The following is a 17,282-nucleotide window of genomic DNA, read 5'->3' as shown; positions in this document are numbered from 1 at the left end:
GAAGACATCCAGGCCTCTCTTGAACCCCTCGACTGAGTTCGCCATCACCACCTCCTCAGGCAAGCAATTCCAGATTCTCACTGCCCTAACAGTAAAGAATCCTCTTCTATGTTGGTGGAAAAACCTTCTCTCCTCCAGACGCAAAGAATGCCCCCTTGTGCCCGTCACCTTCCTTGGTATAAACAGATCCTCAGCGAGACATTTGTATTGTCCCCTTATATACTTATACATGGTTATTAGATCGCCCCTCAGTCGTCTTTTTTCTAGACTAAATAATCCTAATTTCGCTAATCTATCTGGGTATTGTAGTTCTCCCATCCCCTTTATTAATTTTGTTGCCCTCCTTTGTACTCTCTCTAGTTCCATTATATCCTTCCTGAGCACCGGTGCCCAAAACTGGACACAGTACTCCATGTGCGGTCTAACTAGGGATTTGTACAGAGGCAGTATAATGCTCTCATCATGTGTATCCAGACCTCTTTTAATGCACCCCATGATCCTGTTTGCCTTGGCAGCTGCTGCCTGGCACTGGCTGCTCCAGGTAAGTTTATCATTAACTAGGATCCCCAAGTCCTTCTCCCTGTCACATTTACCCAGTGGTTTCCCGTTCAGTGTGTAATGGTGATATTGATTCCTTCTTCCCATGTGTATAACCTTACATTTATCATTGTTAAACCTCATCTGCCACCTTTCAGCCCAAGTTTCCAACTTATCCAGATCCATCTGTAGCAGAATACTATCTTCTCTTGTATTAACTGCTTTACATAGTTTTGTATCATCTGCAAATATCGATATTTTACTGTGTAAACCTTCTACCAGATCATTAATGAATATGTTGAAGAGAACAGGTCCCAATACTGACCCCTGCGGTACCCCACTGGTCACAGCGACCCAGTTAGAGACTATACCATTTATAACCACCCTCTGCTTTCTATCACTAAGCCAGTTACTAACCCATTTACACACATTTTCCCCCAGACCAAGCATTCTCATTTTGTGTACCAACCTCTTGTGCGGCACGGTATCAAACGCTTTGGAAAAATCGAGATATACCACGTCCAATGACTCACCGTGGTCCAGTCTATAGCTTACCTCTTCATAAAAACTGATTAGATTGGTTTGACAGGAGCGATTTCTCATAAACCCATGCTGATATGGAGTTAAACAGTTATTCTCATTGAGATAATCCAGAATAACATCCCTCAGAAACCCTTCAAATATTTTACCAACAATAGAGGTTAGACTTACTGGCCTATAATTTCCAGGTTCACTTTTAGAGCCCTTTTTGAATATTGGCACCACATTTGCTATGCGCCAGTCCTGCGGAACAGACCCTGTCGCTATAGAGTCACTAAAAATAAGAAATAATGGTTTATCTATTACATTACTTAGTTCTCTTAGTACTCGTGGGTGTATGCCATCCGGACCCGGAGATTTATCTATTTTAATCTTATTTAGCCGGTTTCGCACCTCTTCTTGGGTTAGATTGGTGACCCTTAATATAGGGTTTTCATTGTTTCTTGGGATTTCACCTAGCATTTCATTTTCCACCGTGAATACCGTGGAGAAGAAGGTGTTTAATATGTTAGCTTTTTCCTCGTCATCTACAACCATTCTTTCCTCACTATTTTTTAAGGGGCCTACATTTTCAGTTTTTACTCTTTTACTATTGATATAGTTGAAGAACAGTTTGGGATTAGTTTTACTCTCCTTAGCAATGTGCTTCTCTGTTTCCTTTTTGGCAGCTTTAATTAGTTTTTTAGATAAAGTATTTTTCTCCCTATAGTTTTTTAGAGCTTCAATGGTGCCATCCTGCTTTAGTAGTGCAAATGCTTTCTTTTTACTGTTAATTGCCTGTCTTACTTCTTTGTTTAGCCACATTGGGTTTTTCCTATTTCTAGTCCTTTTATTCCCACAAGGTATAAACCGCTTACACTGCCTATTTAGGATGTTCTTAAACATTTCCCATTTATTATCTGTATTCTCATTTCTGAGGATATTGTCCCAGTCTACCAGATTAAGGGCATCTCTAAGCTGTTCAAACTTTGCCTTCCTAAAGTTCAATGTTTTTGTGACTCCCTGACAAGTCCCCCTAGTGAAAGACAGGTGAAACTGCACAATATTGTGGTCGCTATTTCCTAAATGCCCAACCACCTGCAGATTTGTTATTCTGTCAGGTCTATTAGATAGTATTAGGTCTAAAAGTGCTGCTCCTCTGGTTGGATTCTGCACCAATTGTGAAAGATAATTTTTCTTGGTTATTAGCAGAAACCTGTTGCCTTTATGGGTTTCACAGGTTTCTGTTTCCCAGTTAATATCCGGGTAGTTAAAGTCCCCCATAACCAGGACCTCATTATGGGTTGCAGCTTCATCTATCTGCTTTAGAAGTAGACTTTCCATGCTTTCTGTTATATGCAAATCTCCATATTTCATTGTCATCAGTGACTGTCATCGCTGCTCACCATCCTTATGGAGTTCTCAAAATCTTAGTTAACTGCACAAATGTTATATATGCATGCCCACTCTTCAGTTGTTATGTATGGAGGCTGACCAGAATACTGATGGGCGTGTTTGAGGTGGTATTCCACAACTGGCTTTTGCTGCTCAAAAAGCCTTGCCAGCATGCACACTGTGGAGTTCAGGAAAAAAGAGGGGGTTGATCCAGCTCCTTAAAATTAATTTCTTGTCTTGATTAATCCATATTAAAAACAGAAGTGTGGATTTTCAGAGCATGGTGATGTCACACATCAGTCGGTGAGCTGGCACTTGCATGAGCTGCTGCAGCACTGCCAGAGTGGCAGCAGCTTTAGCTGACTTGCGGAAATGGTTGTTAATGTGGCGTACCTTGACCAGAATCTCTAACAAATCTGAGTAGGTTTTCAGAAACCACTGAACAGCCAAATTGAGGATGTGGGCCAAGCATGTACAGTGGGGCAAAAAAGTATTTAGTCAGTCAGCAATAGTGCAAGTTCCACCACTTAAAAAGATGAGAGGCGTCTGTAATTTACATCATACGTAGACCTCAACTATGGGAGACAAACTGAGAAAAAAAAATCCAGAAAATCACATTGTCTGTTTTTTTAACAATTTATTTGCATATTATGGTGGAAAATAAGTATTTGGTCAGAAACAAAATTTAATCTCAATACTTTGTAATATATCCTTTGTTGGCAATGACAGAGGTCAAACGTTTTCTGTAAGTCTTCACAAGGTTGCCACACACTGTTGTTGGTATGTTGGCCCATTCCTCCATGCAGATCTCCTCTAGAGCAGTGATGTTTTTGGCTTTTCGCTTGGCAACACGGACTTTCAACTCCCTCCAAAGGTTTTCTATAGGGTTGAGATCTGGAGACTGGCTAGGCCACTCCAGGACCTTGAAATGCTTCTTACGAAGCCACTCCTTTGTTGCCCTGGCGGTGTGCTTTGGATCATTGTCATGTTGAAAGACCCAGCCACGTTTCATCTTCAATGCCCTTGCTGATGGAAGGAGGTTTGCACTCAAAATCTCACGATACATGGCCCCATTCATTCTTTCATGTACCCGGATCAGTCGTCCTGGCCCCTTTGCCGAGAAACAGCCCCAAAGCATGATGTTTCCACCACCATGCTTTACAGTAGGTATGGTGTTTGATGGATGCAACTCAGTATTCTTTTTCCTCCAAACACGACAAGTTGTGTTTCTACCAAACAGTTCCAGTTTGGTTTCATCAGACCATAGGACATTCTCCCAAAACTCCTCTGGATCATCCAAATGCTCTCTAGCAAACTTCAGATGGGCCCGGACATGTACTGGCTTAAGCAGTGGGACACGTTTGGCACTGCAGGATCTGAGTCCATGGTGGCGTAGTGTGTTACTTATGGTAGGCCTTGTTACATTGGTCCCAGCTCTCTGCAGTTCATTCACTAGGTCCCCCCGCGTGGTTCTGGGATTTTTGCTCACCGTTCTTGTGATCATTCTGACCCCACGGGGTGGGATTTTGCGTGGAGCCCCAGATCGAGGGAGATTATCAGTGGTCTTGTATGTCTTCCATTTTCTAATTATTGCTCCCACTGTTGATTTCTTCACTCCAAGCTGGTTGGCTATTGCAGATTCAGTCTTCCCAGCCTGGTGCAGGGCTACAATTTTGTTTCTGGTGTCCTTTGACAGCTCTTTGGTCTTCACCATAGTGGAGTTTGGAGTCAGACTGTTTGAGGGTGTGCACAGGTGTCTGTTATACTGATAACAAGTTTAAACAGGTGCCATTATTACAGGTAATGAGTGGAGGAAAGAGGAGACTCTTAAAGAAGAAGTTACAGGTCTGTGAGAGCCAGAAATCTTGATTGTTTGTTTCTGACCAAATACTTATTTTCCACCATAATATGCAAATAGAATGTTAAAAAAACAGACAATGTGATTTTCTGAATTTTTTTTTCTCAGTTTGTCTCCCATAGTTGAGGTCTACCTATGATGTAAATTACAGACGCCTCTCATCTTTTTAAGTGGTGGAACTTGCACTATTGCTGACTGACTAAATACTTTTTTGCCCCACTGTATGTGTGTGAGCTTGGCAAGCTTCACATTCGCCACCAGGTTAAGGCCAAAATAACACACGTCCATGCCTGGTTGTAGGTTCAACGGCAAGAGCTGCAGATCTGTCTGTTCTGTTATACCTATCAATAACTCTGCCGCGGTTTGCAGTTTGTCGCCTAGACAAATTAGCTTCAGCAGAGCCTGTTGCAGGTGTGCTAAGGCAGTGCTGCAGAGTTTCCAGCTTTCGGCTGATGTGGACGACATGCTCTGAGAAAACAGATAAGAGATGGAGCATGAGGAGGAGCATAAGGGAGTTCAGGAACTGGTGTAAGAGGTGGAGGAAACCCTGATAGAAGTAGGTCCATCAAACCTCAGCATCAGTAGTACATGTGCTGTGCCAGGGTGGTACTCAGCCCAGGCCTCCGCAATATTTACACCGTGTGCCTTCATGGAAATGTAGCATCCATGTCCACAAGCGCTTGTTCATGTGTCAGTCGTTAAGTGGACCATCCCAGTAACCACATTGGTAAGGGCACAGGTGATGTTCCTGGACACATCCTGGTACAAGAACAAATAGTGGCTGCTGGGGAACGAGTACCGATGGATGGCTGCCTCCATGAGTCGGCAGACATTCTCTTTGTCTACAAGCCTAAACGGCAACATTTCCACTGCAAGCAGCCTGAAAATATGCCCGTTTAACATTTTGGCCTGTAGGTGAGTGAATGGGAAATTTCTCAATTTTGTTCCTAGGCCTGAGGTAGGAACAGCTCAAAGCTATTCTGGGACAAGGATTTGGAAGTGCCTGACGATCATACCTCACAATGTGCAAGGACAGAGGCAGGGAGGGAGGCACCTTTGTCAGTGTCATGGACAAGGGATTGGAAAGCACCTAGCACATGGGAAGAGGCAGTGGTGTCCACAATTGTGGACCCAGGCATTCGTCCCACCAAGTTAGGTGCTTAGATGACATGTGCTTTTTCCTGCTGGTGGTGGTTAGGCTCTTAGTGGTTATGCCCCTGCTGATGTTGTCATGGCACAGATTGCAAATGACCATTTGTTTTGCTCAGAACTCTTTTTAAAAAAGTCCTGGACTGGGAAACACCTAACTCTTTCACAGATAAATTCACAAGTGCTCTGTGGAACAGTTGCCTGCCTTTTCCCTCTGGTCACCACACTTCCTTTCCTACTTGTTTTGGTGCTGTTGATCCCTCACCTTCAGAGCTGCTGGCCTTGCTCTGCATGCCAGCTTCCCAGGTTGGGTCAGTGGCTTCATCATCCACCACCTCGTCTTCCACTGCCACAAACCTGGTCCTCTTTACTTGGTGACTTAACAACAACCTGACTTATTGTCAAATATGTCTCATCATCATCTACCAAAATTTTCGTTACCCACCGTCATCTTCTTGTGACTGTGGCTGCTTTAAGTTTTGTGCATCACTAAACAGCATGTTCTCCTGTCCCTCTTCAAACATACAGGGTGAGAGGCCACAATCAAGAAATGATGATGTAAAGTGTGTCCTACTGTGGGATCACTGGTCTCCTGGGAATCAACATGGTGGGAGGAAGGAGGATCAGGGTGAGGATTAAGTGATCTAGACTCTTGGGTGGTGAGACTGGACCGTGTGCAAGACTGAGTGGTGCTAGCAAGCATGCTGGAAGCATTATCTGCTATCCATCCGACAACCTGTTCGCACTGGTGTGGCTTCAGAAGTGGTGTCTGGTGCCTCCCTGCAAAGTGAGACAGGAAGCTATGTCTTGGGGATGGGCGTGTTGTATGTGCTCCAGCAACAGGCACAGTCACACCTGCCCCATGTCCTCGTCATCTATGTGCACCATCATCAGCACTTCCATTTCCCCATCTTGATTACGTGTGGGGATTCCCTAGCAAACAAGCAACCCCCACATGTACTCAGCCTAGCTAGTAGCTGCAAATCATTCAGCTGCCACGATGAAAACTAAATCTCCGAGCAGTCATAAATACTCGGAGGTCACCCGAGCGTGCTCGGGAAAACCCGAGCAACGAGTGCACTTGCTCATCACTACTCATGACAACTAGTGAAGCCAACTAGTGGGATCTCATGGCTTAAATTTCTGATTTAGGACATTGTGGGACATTGTTGGAATGTAAAGTCAGCATGATTAGAGCTGTCAGAACATGGGTGTGTCCCTTCAGAGGTGGAACTTGCAAAAGTGTAAAAAAAAAAAAGTTATGCTGACGAAAGAGATATTTTTTGATTTTTCTAATTAATTACACAGTGCCTTGAAAAATAATTCTTCCACATGCTTCTTCCTTCTTACACATCTTAGTTGTGTCCCCTTCATGGCGTATGGAATAAAATACTTTGGTTAGATAAGACCAAAGTAAAACTTTTTGGGCTAAATGCAAACCTATATGTTGTGGAAATCTAACACCTGCACATCACCATGAAAACATCATCACCACTGTGGTGGCAGTATCTTGCTGTAGGGATGCTTTTCTTCAGCAGGGACAGGGAAGATGGCCAGAATTGCTAGGAAGATGGAAGGAGCTACATACAGGGTAATCCTAGAGGCAAAACTGCTAATGGCTGAGAATGACTTGAAATTTGGATGTAGGTTAACTTTCTATCAAGTCACCAACCCTAAACTACCAGAGCTACAATGGATGATTTAGATCAAAGCATATTCCTGTGTGTGAATGACCCAGTCACAGCTCAGACCGAAATCCCATTAATCCCCATTTTTTTCAATTCTGACCACTGTCACTTTATGAGGTCATGACTCTGAAACGCTTGAAAGGATCCTGGTGATTCTGAGGTTGTTTTCTCGTGACATATTGTACTTTATGATAGTGGTAAAATTTCTTCGATATGACTTGCGTTTATTTGTGAAACGTAAATTTGGCGAAAATTTTGAACATTTTGCAATTTTTAAACTTTTAATTTTTATGCCCTTAAATTAGAGAGTCATATCATACAAAATAGTTAATAAATAACATTATCCACATGTCTGCTTTACATTAGCACAATTATGGAAACATAATTTTTTTGTTAGGAAGTTATAAGAGTTAAAATTTGACCAGCGATTTTCTCATTTTTACACCAAAATTTGCAAAACCATTTAAAAAAAAAAAAATTGAACATTTAACTTTTTTCTTTAAATTTTTACTTCAGATCCAATTTGTTTTATTTTACCAAAGGTAACAGGAGAAATTGGACCACAAAAGTCGTTGTACAATTTGTCCTGAGTACGCCGATACCCCATATGTGGGGGTAAACCACTGTTTGGGCACATGGCAGAGTTCGGAAGGGAAGGAGCGCCATTTGACTTTTCAATGCAAATTTTGCTGGAATTGAGATCAGGCACCATGTCGCGTTTGGAGAGCCTCTGATGTTCCTAAAAAGTGGAAACCCCCTACAAGTGACACCATTTTGGAAAGTAGACCCCATAAGGAACTAAACTAGATGTGTGGTGAGCACTTTGAACATCCAAGTGCTTCACAGAAGTTTATAATGTAGAGCCGTAAAAAAAATCATATTTTTTTCACAAAAATGATCTTTTCCCCAAAAATTTTTTATATTCCCAAGGGTAAGAGGATCAGACGCCATATCACGTTTGGAGAGCCCCTGATGTGCCTAAACAGTGGAAGCCCCCCAATTCTAAATCCAACCCTAACCCCAACGCACCCCTAAGCCTAATCCCAACCATAACCCTAACCACATCCCTAACCCAAACACACCCTAACCCTAATCCCAACCCTGACCACACCCCTAACCCCAACACACCCCTAACCCTAATACCAGCCCTAATCTCAACCCTAACCATAACCCTAACCACACCCCTAAACCTGACACACCCCTAACCCTAATCCCAACCCTAACCCCAACCGTAAACAATCCAAACCCTAACTTTAGCCCCAACCCTAACCCTAACTTTAGCCCCAACCCTAACCCTAACTTTAGCCCCAACCCTAACCCTAACTTTAGCTCCAACCCTATCTTTAGCTCCAACCCTAACCCTAACTTTAGCCTCAACCCTAATACTAACATTAGCCCCAACCCCAACCCTAATCCTAATGGGAAAATGGAAATAAATTCATTTTTTAAATTTTATTATTTTTCCCTAACTAAGGCGATGATGAAGGGGGGGTTGATTTACTTTTAAAGCGGGTTTTTTAGTGGATTTTTATGATTTGCAGCTGTCACACACTAAACGACGCTTTTTATTGCAAAAAATAGAGTTGATGTTTTTATTGGTACCATTTGCGGGCACACAACATTTTTTGATCGCTTTTTATTCCGATTTTTGGGAGGCAGAATGAACAAAAACCAGCAATTCCTGAATTTCTTTTAGGGGGGGGGGGGGGGCATTTATACTGTTCCACGTGTTTGTTTGTTTTTATTTACATAAATAAACGGATTTATTGGAAAATATTTATTTATTTACTTTTTTCTTTATTTGGGGATTTTTTATTTTTTTTATACATTCTATTTTTTTTTTTTACTTTCTAACATTGTCCCAGGGTGGGACATCACTATATTTCATCAGATCGCTGATCTGACATTTTGCAGTGCAGGAGGCTTTTTGGTGCCTGCTCTCAGCAGGCGCCGGCAAGCCACCTCAGTGAAGAACCCGGAAGGAGCCCTGCAGCCATTTTGGATCCAGGGACTCCTTCCAGAACACCGGAACAACGCGATCGCATTGCGTTGTTCTGGTGGGAGAGCGCAGGAAGCCACCGTCACTACTGAAAGTGGCATCAGAGGGGTTAAATGCCCACGATCGGCATACAGCTGACACCCGCACGCGATCGCCGCGGTGCTCACTGTGAGACCGTGCGATCGTGCTGCCGTACTAGTACTGCGGTTTGCGGGAACTCAGTTCCCGCAGAGCAATACTAGTACGGCGCATGTCAGGAAGGGGTTAAAAATCTGTAGTAAAACTTGAAAATTGCTGTTCAGAGACATTCTCTATCCAATGTCACTGAGCTACAGCTAGCTTGCAGAGTAGAATGTCATCCTCTAGATGTGCAAATTTGGTAGAGACATGTCCTAAGACTTGCCGCAGTAATTGCAGCAAAGGGTGGTCATACAAAGTATGGACTGAAGGTATTCATTCAAATGCACATCACAATTTTCAGATTTTTATTTTTGAAATATTTAGAAAACCATGGGTCATTTCCTTTACACTTCACAAATACTTGCTACACAGTGATGGTATAATCACATAAAATCAGAAAAAAAGCATTTAAGTTTGTGGGTGTTACGTATTAACTATTAATTATTTTTTGTTCAGTCTCTTTATTAATTAAAAACAAGTAGACATGAGACCATTCCACTTGATAGTGTCTATTTAACGTTCTTTCCTTAATGTTCACGTTTCTTTGGTTCTAGAGCATTTGATTCGTGGTATACACAACTTTTCTAACTTATCAGAAGTAACTATCTATCTGCTGCAAAACTACGAGGTGCTGGACCACCTACCAACAGAATTTGAAAAACTGAGGCAAATGAAAAAACTTGCTTTTGGTTGCACTAGTGTTAGCACTGGATCAATAAAATTTGGTAAGTATTTATGATTGGAAAATGAGCCATGCAGTCCTACTGTGCTCATCATAATTACAAAAGAACAGGGGCCTTTTTGGTGCCTAAAATATATTAATGGTTACCTTTACTTAAAAAATTGTTCTGCAATATTCATTCTTTTATTCATTTTCAAACCTCATGATATTCAGCTTGCAGTTTGTCCAACATTTCAGATTTTTCTCTTGTGGTAGTGTCCGTCTCAGTAATATAGACTGAATGTGAGGTCTGTATGTCAAGGCTCATTTATCATCATCATATTTTCTATCTTGCTTCAATGCTGCAGTTTCTTTTTCATGTACTTTCATACTTCACTATATGCTATTTTCTGGTCTTTCTTGAGATTTTTTACCGCATTTTTATGCTGTGGAAATCGGTGTAAAACTTGTTTACCTGCTGTCAGCAACACTGAGCGAAGGAAGGGAGGACAGAGAGTTATCAGGACCAGATCCTCTAACAAGTTGGTAAGATTTCTGCAAAACTAGATATAGGGTTTATGCTGTAGTACACCAATAAAAAAATCTGCAATGGTCTACATAGCCTTTAAGTCTTGTACACAGAGAGAATAAATTCTCTGAGCAAAAATATTAGAAATCACACTGAATGTTTTGCTCAAATGGATAAGCTGCATAAATTAAAGCTTATTTACAAGTTTATTCCATAAACTCCATAGTTTTGATGCACATACTAAACACATTCACATACTGTATGTCCACACAGGTCGCTCTTTAGGCTGAACCAAAGAGTGCATTGCTAAGGCTAGCTTCACATTTGCATTAAAATCTGCAGCGCTTAATCCGCAACCTTAAACGCATGCAAACGTGTGCAAAGGCAGCGTTTTTTAGATTCATAAGGTAACGCATGCGGTTAAAAAACGCGGCGTTTTCACGCTTTTTCATGCGTTTTGCATGCGTTTGCATTTTCTGTGCCCTTGGTGGAAAATTTAACAGGAGAAAAATCTAGATAAACAGACACCGCCAATGGGCCTACAGTGGGTGTGTATTATGGGATATCGTTATATAGACCCTTGTACTGCTGAAATCTTCACAGTTTGCTACTGTATCCTGTGTCATGATGGAACTTCGCATGGATAGCTTTTATTTCAACCTGGATTTAAGTATCAAGCTGTTTCTTGCCTGTGCGTTTGCTTGGGAGCAACAAAGAAATAGACAACGACAGAGAAGGACACGGCGTAGTCGTTTTTGGAGACACCTCATTATTGAACTGAGAGCCGTGGAGCTTACCACACGCTATATGGCGAGGTTAATGCCAACCCGGACAAATTCCCGGAATATACCAGGATGTCTCAAGAGTCTTTTCGGGATTTGCTTGGTCGTGTCCAAGGAGCCATCCGGAGACAGGACACCGAGCTCTGTCGAGCGATTCCTGCAGAGAAAAGTCTCCTGGTTACATTAAGGTACGTAATAATTCTAAACAAATGTCAGTCATAATTATTGTTGGTCTGCCATACATTATTTGTATTTTCCTTTATGTCTTTAGTGTGATGCAGTGACCCCTGTGACAGCTAGGGGGCGCTGTGAGTGCTCTTTGGGATGTGCATGGAGGCATATCTATTGTGATAATCGTGGTGAAACAGTGACTGGCTGTGTTGTGAATGGCCGATATGTGTCACAGAGGGAGTCTGCGTAGTAAGTCTGATGCAATGTTGTTGTTCTGGGACCTGTAGTCCCTCAAGTGTGTATATGTATGGTGTAGCTGTAAGGGAGACTTTCTAGGCTAGTTGTGTGAGATGGGTGGGACAGACTAGCCACACATCCACACTCCCATCCAGGGGAGTGGTTAAGGGTATATAATGTGACCAGGGTGTGAGTCACATGGGTCCTGTGTGGTTCCTGTGTATGGTCGCTGTGAGTGACCTGTGGGTTTTCCTGTGTGGTTCCAGTGGAAGGTCCTGGAGAGCTTGTGTGTTGGAAGGTTCTGGGAGTAGGACCGGATCCCTGAATAGCACACTGAACCACCGGTGTTGGATTTTCCAGGGAGTAGGAGTCCTGAATAGCACACTGAACAACCTGTGTTGAATTTCCTGGGAGTAGGAGTTCTGAATAGCACATGGTGGGGCTTTGGACCTGGTGATGCTGGAGTGTTGGGAGGTTCTGGGAGTAGGACCGGATCCCTGAATAGCACACAGTGACTGTGGTTCTGGACGGACTATGTTGGGGGAAGCTACCGTCCTTCGGTGGGTCTGGACTGACTAAGATATGCCGCCAGGCAAGTTGGTGATCCCTGTGAGACAGCTTTCCCAGAGGTGTGGACTGACGAGGAGTCAGCAGGTGGAGCAGGAGCTCCCGTCAGGTACCTTTACCGACTGTTGGTGCTCGTAATGTTCTATGAACTGTGTGGTCTCCCACGGTAACTGAACGGAGTGAGGTTCGACGTGTTTAGAGACCGCGACCCAGTGTCATATGCGCTGTATGTGACTTGGGACATTGGTGAAGTGTACGGCGTACGGACACCCATGGGAACTGGACGAATTGAGAGGTCCAGCATGTTTAGTGTCCGTGAGTTAAAGCTGTAAATGAATTATTAAGACAAAACTGCAAGTGAATATCACCAGTTGGTGCCCATTGTGTTCTATGGATTGTATATTATGAACTGCATAACCCGGTTTATGAAACTTTAATAAACCGTATGGACTGTTTTGTGTTCAAAAATCGTGCCTGACTACGTTGATCCCGTGCCAAGCGAGTGTCCCCCAATACACTTAGTGGGAGCAATCTTATGTCGGGGTCGTCACGACAATACCCTTCCTTCACCAGTCATTCCAAATCAGAATAAGAGCATTGGTACCGGATAAGAATGAGTCAGACAAAGGCTGGTTCAAACTCAATGCATGCTCGTGTGTCTACATAGTGTAGCAACGTCACAGCAACTGACTTTATTTTCTAATACACAACATTATATGATCTATTGGGGGAAGGTGTGGAGAGGGCGGGGTTAGGCGGGGTTTAAGCAATATGTCTAGTATTCAGTCCCTCTGGTTGGTCTGACGTCATCTGATGGATCCTCCTTCCTCCACGTCACTTTAAGTATCATTTCAAGAGAAATGATACTTGTCCTTCTGGAATGTGTAACTTGCTTCTTCAGCAGAATCATAATTTAGGGCAAAGGTGAATACTGGCAGCCATGTTAAATACAGTTAAATTTGCATTAGCAAGCATAAAGGGGAAAAACTTATTGTTTCACAGCATAAGAATACATAAAGTACAAAAGAGTATAAAGATATATATTTTCACCTTGACAATCCCCCCTAAACACTAAGTTTTTCCCTAAAAAGAAAGATCCTTCAAGACTGTCCATGTGATTCGGAAAGGGGAGGTGGATTTCTTCATCCAGACACCTCAGAAGCTCTCCCCTTGTGAGAGGCCTCCAGGCAGCTGAACCCTTCACTAGCTTCACATGGAGTTCTCCCGCTATCCCTAAACTAAATCTCTTAGTATCATCTGAGAGTAGTGGGTATTGTCTAACTTCTTGAGGGGGACGTACTTGGGGATCTCCCCTGGATCAATGCCATCGTACTCTGGTGAGTCTACTTCTTGGTTGAGGAAGGTGCCAGTCGGAGTTGCCTCCGCAATAACCTTTTTATACAGGGGAATAACACAACAGAGGATTATCGATCTAACTACAAGAAGGGCAATCAGTACCAGACAAGCTTGTTGAAGGAATCCTTTGAGCCCACCCAACCAACCGGAAAAAGAAAGATGTGTCTACTCCAGCATTAGTTTTTAATTCTGCTGCTAACCCATTTATCTTTTTAAGGGCTGTCATAGTCTTTCTATTTACCCCAGAGTTCTGAGGGATATAGGTACAACATTCCTCTCCCACCATCCCACAGACTCCTCCTTTCTCAGCTAAGATCATATCAAGGGCTAGTCGGTTTTGGAGGGTCATTCTAGTGTTAGGGCCCAATTCCTCAACTATACCCTGGAAGGCTTCACAGATAAAATTGACAAACCTTTGTTCACTGTAATATATGTAATTGATCCAATCAACATTTTTATTAATCTGCACTTGTGGATTAAAGAAGCAAAGCTAGCATAGATCTGGTTCTGGGCTTTAAATTGGTCAGGCACCCCCCTTGGCACTCCAATGCCATCGACATATACCAATGGATCTTCTTCATAACTCATATGGAGCTGATCGAGACTTCTCCTCTTTCTGGTATATTCATCAGGTGTCTCTGGATCCCAAGGTAAAATCTTGAACTGCACAGCTAGTTTAACAAGGGTGCATTGACCTGTCCAGGCATTAGGCAACCTAGGACGGAGCTTACCATCTCCACATAACCAATAAATGTCGTACATATACTGTGTATGATTAACTAGCAAGTCAGTATCCAGGGAACTGTTCTCTTTGCAGAAACCTGTCTCGAAGACCACTACTGGTGTACCTGAAGTGTCGTGGGAATTATAGCAGGTATAATTATCAGCTAATACGGTTATCCCCCCTGGGACCTTTAGTTTAGGTGCTTCATGAATTAGTGGGACATAATCTGAGCAATCAGTGGGCTTTAGACCCTTCAACAGATTCATAACACAGGTAGTGGTATTGTCATCAGATAAAAACAATGCATGTGTGTATAGATGTGTATTCGCTGCAGCACAAGCAATACATCCTACAGAGATATTCTGGACTCTTACATTGTATCTTACCCATTCTAACCATAAATTTTTCCTTGGGGCTGTTTGTGTTTCTATGGAGAAGACTTCTAACACATATATAATACTGGATTATTCCCTCTACCAGCCGTTGAGTCTCGGGGCACTTGACTACATCGCAGAAATCAAATCGCCAGATATTTACCGGGGCCGTTAGGTTTACCCAGAGAATAGTAGCACCGGAATTCTTATTTACAATAGGGGCCGAAAAGGTAGGGGCGAGGATGGCCCCCAGCCCCAGGACCAAAAACAACAACAACATTTTTCTTTAATCACTGCTGCGACTAAGCGCTGGTTCGGTCTCTTTTACAGTGTGAAGCGTGGATCCAGGTGCTCTTTCCTTCAAGTTTTACTGACATAGCTTTTCACGACCATAAGACCACCAGACTTCAAATTGTGACAAATGTCGGTTTCTGCTGAATCTGGAAGGAAAGAAAAAACTAAAACATGGGTGTTAGCAACATTTCTACTAAACTGAATAACATATTGAACAGCACGGTCAGTTTCTTCTGACAACTACTGAGACTGAAATTTGCAACTGAGAACCTAGAACCAAACAATATCTCATATAGGGACAGGCCATATTTTGCAATAGGGGTAGTACGAATATGTGAGAGCCCTGGCCATGGAGCCGTAGTCTCCTGCATCAATTTGGTCAATTGTCCCTTCAGTGTGTCGTTCAGCCTCTTAATTTTCCTACTAGATTGTTGATTGTACGGAGTATGGAGGGCTACAGTGGATCCAAGCATTGTCAGAACCTCCTGATACACATGAGAAGAAGAGTCCGGGCCTTGGTCACTTTCTACGACTTCTGGAACACCATATCTGCATATAACTTCCATCACCAGTTTCTTCGCTGGGGTCTTTGCAGTCATGTTTGTAACAGGGAATGCTTCTGGCCAACTGGAGAACATGTCGACAACCACCAGACAATATTCATACCTTCCAGACTTAGGCAACGTGATGTGGTCCACCTGGAGCCTTTGGAAAGGATAGTCGGGCTTAGCAAGATGCTTTGGGGGTACACGTTGAAGTTGACCGGGATTGCAGGTCTGACAGATACCTCGATGTGTGGGCCCATGCGCCCACGTGGCAATAGCAGGGTACATCCGCTTAGGGAGACACACAAGTTGGTCCTTTTTCCAGAGACCATTGTCCATACATCCTTCCACTGCTTCACCTCTTTCTTTGGAGATATTCTCTGCATCGTCATTAAGCGGTCTTGCGGGGTCCGGCAGAAAACCTCAGTCTGGCGTAGATCATCAGGTTCCTGTAGAGTCAGTGTTTCTTGTAACTGTTTACGCTGAGAGCGTGTGGTCACCATATCTGGTATGGGCAGTTCAACAGGTAGAAGAGCAGCGGCTTTTGCTTGCATATCCGCAAAGGCGTTACCAACAGTCTGTGGACTGTTCCTAGGACCGTGCTCCTTAACTTTGATAATGGCCACCTGAGTAGGTAATTTGATTGAGTCCATGAGGGCTTTAACAGCTTCAACATTCTGCACTGAGTCCCGGCGGTAGTAACAAACCCTCGATTGGTCCATAGGGCTCCAAAATCATGAGCAATACCAAATGCATACTGTGAGTCCGTATATATATTAGCCCGCCTGTCTTTGGCCAGAACACATGCAGTAGACAGATCCCGAAATTCTGCTTCTTGTCCTGACAGTGAGGGAGGGAGTGCAGCTGCGTGCACTACAGTGTCTTCCGTAGTAACAGCGTATCCAGTGTGGAATCTGCCAAAATCATCACCATATCTTGAACAGTCTTTCAGGGCCTTGTAGAGAAATTGCATTTTGCGGGATGCGTCCGGTATTCACTGACAACAATAAATACATAGTCCAAGAAAACGCTGGAGTTCAGTCTCATCTTTTGGGAAAGGATGGGAGCTGACGGCTATTTTTCTTTCTTCTGTGAGGTGTCTGGCACCCTGAAGGAGACAGTGACCCAAAAATATCACTTGACCAAGGCAGAACCGAAGTTTCGAAGCCGAAACCCGACAGTTCAGATCTGCCAGATACTTGCGAAGGCTAACAGTAGCAACAATGGCTTCCTGCTCTGTCTGTGCACACAACAAAAGATTACCCACATACTGAAGCAGCGTGACATAGGGATATTCTAACTGCCAGGGTAAAGACACTCGCCCATATTTTTTTTTGCGTAAGATACACATCTCATTATATTCATCTGCATAGGGGTTATATAACATAAATACCATTTGACCATCATCTTGGAATTATATTCTGGAGCGGAACTTGTGATAATAAATTTGCCCCCAGTAAATTTACCGGACATAAAAAAAAAGATTACGAACTGAGCCGTGACTTCAGGGAAAGGTCCCACAGGGATGGGTTTTGTGAGAGTATATTTATTGGGTCTGCCATCTACTCTAATTAAAACAAGCTCTTGGTCTGAGAATTAACATAGCGAGGGAGATTCCCAGACACAGGATTAAAATGGATATTGGAGTATGAGACTGGATTTGTGTAAGGGAGGGGGGCTGGAGCTGAAGTCTTCTGCTTGGGCCACTGATAAGGAA

At 43.2% G+C, this 17,282-nt stretch overlaps 1 protein-coding gene across 3 annotated transcripts in view; it reads left to right on the top strand.

Annotated features, from left to right (window-relative positions):
- The window catches only part of LOC138664219 (baculoviral IAP repeat-containing protein 1-like), a 126,792-nt gene that overhangs the window by 68,535 nt on the left and 40,975 nt on the right, over positions 1-17,282 (top strand). The window contains exons 7-9 of one of the 3 annotated variants that reach the window (XR_011318307.1): positions 9,880-10,050; positions 10,412-10,532; positions 11,119-11,485. Coding sequence is in view for 2 of the 3 variants with exons in the window: in XM_069750733.1 (XP_069606834.1) it covers positions 9,880-10,050; positions 10,412-10,532 (292 nt within the window). In the remaining variant the exon portion in view is untranslated. The remainder of the gene's footprint in view (positions 1-9,879; positions 10,051-10,411; positions 10,533-11,118; positions 11,486-17,282) is intronic. The other 2 variants (XM_069750733.1, XM_069750722.1) reach the window with 2 other exon arrangements.

Source organism: Ranitomeya imitator, chromosome 1 (genome assembly GCF_032444005.1).
Source record: "Ranitomeya imitator isolate aRanImi1 chromosome 1, aRanImi1.pri, whole genome shotgun sequence".
NCBI lineage: Eukaryota > Metazoa > Chordata > Amphibia > Anura > Dendrobatidae > Ranitomeya > Ranitomeya imitator.
Note: the sequence above shows the minus strand (reverse complement) of the source record. Positions and strands in the feature narration are given on the sequence as shown.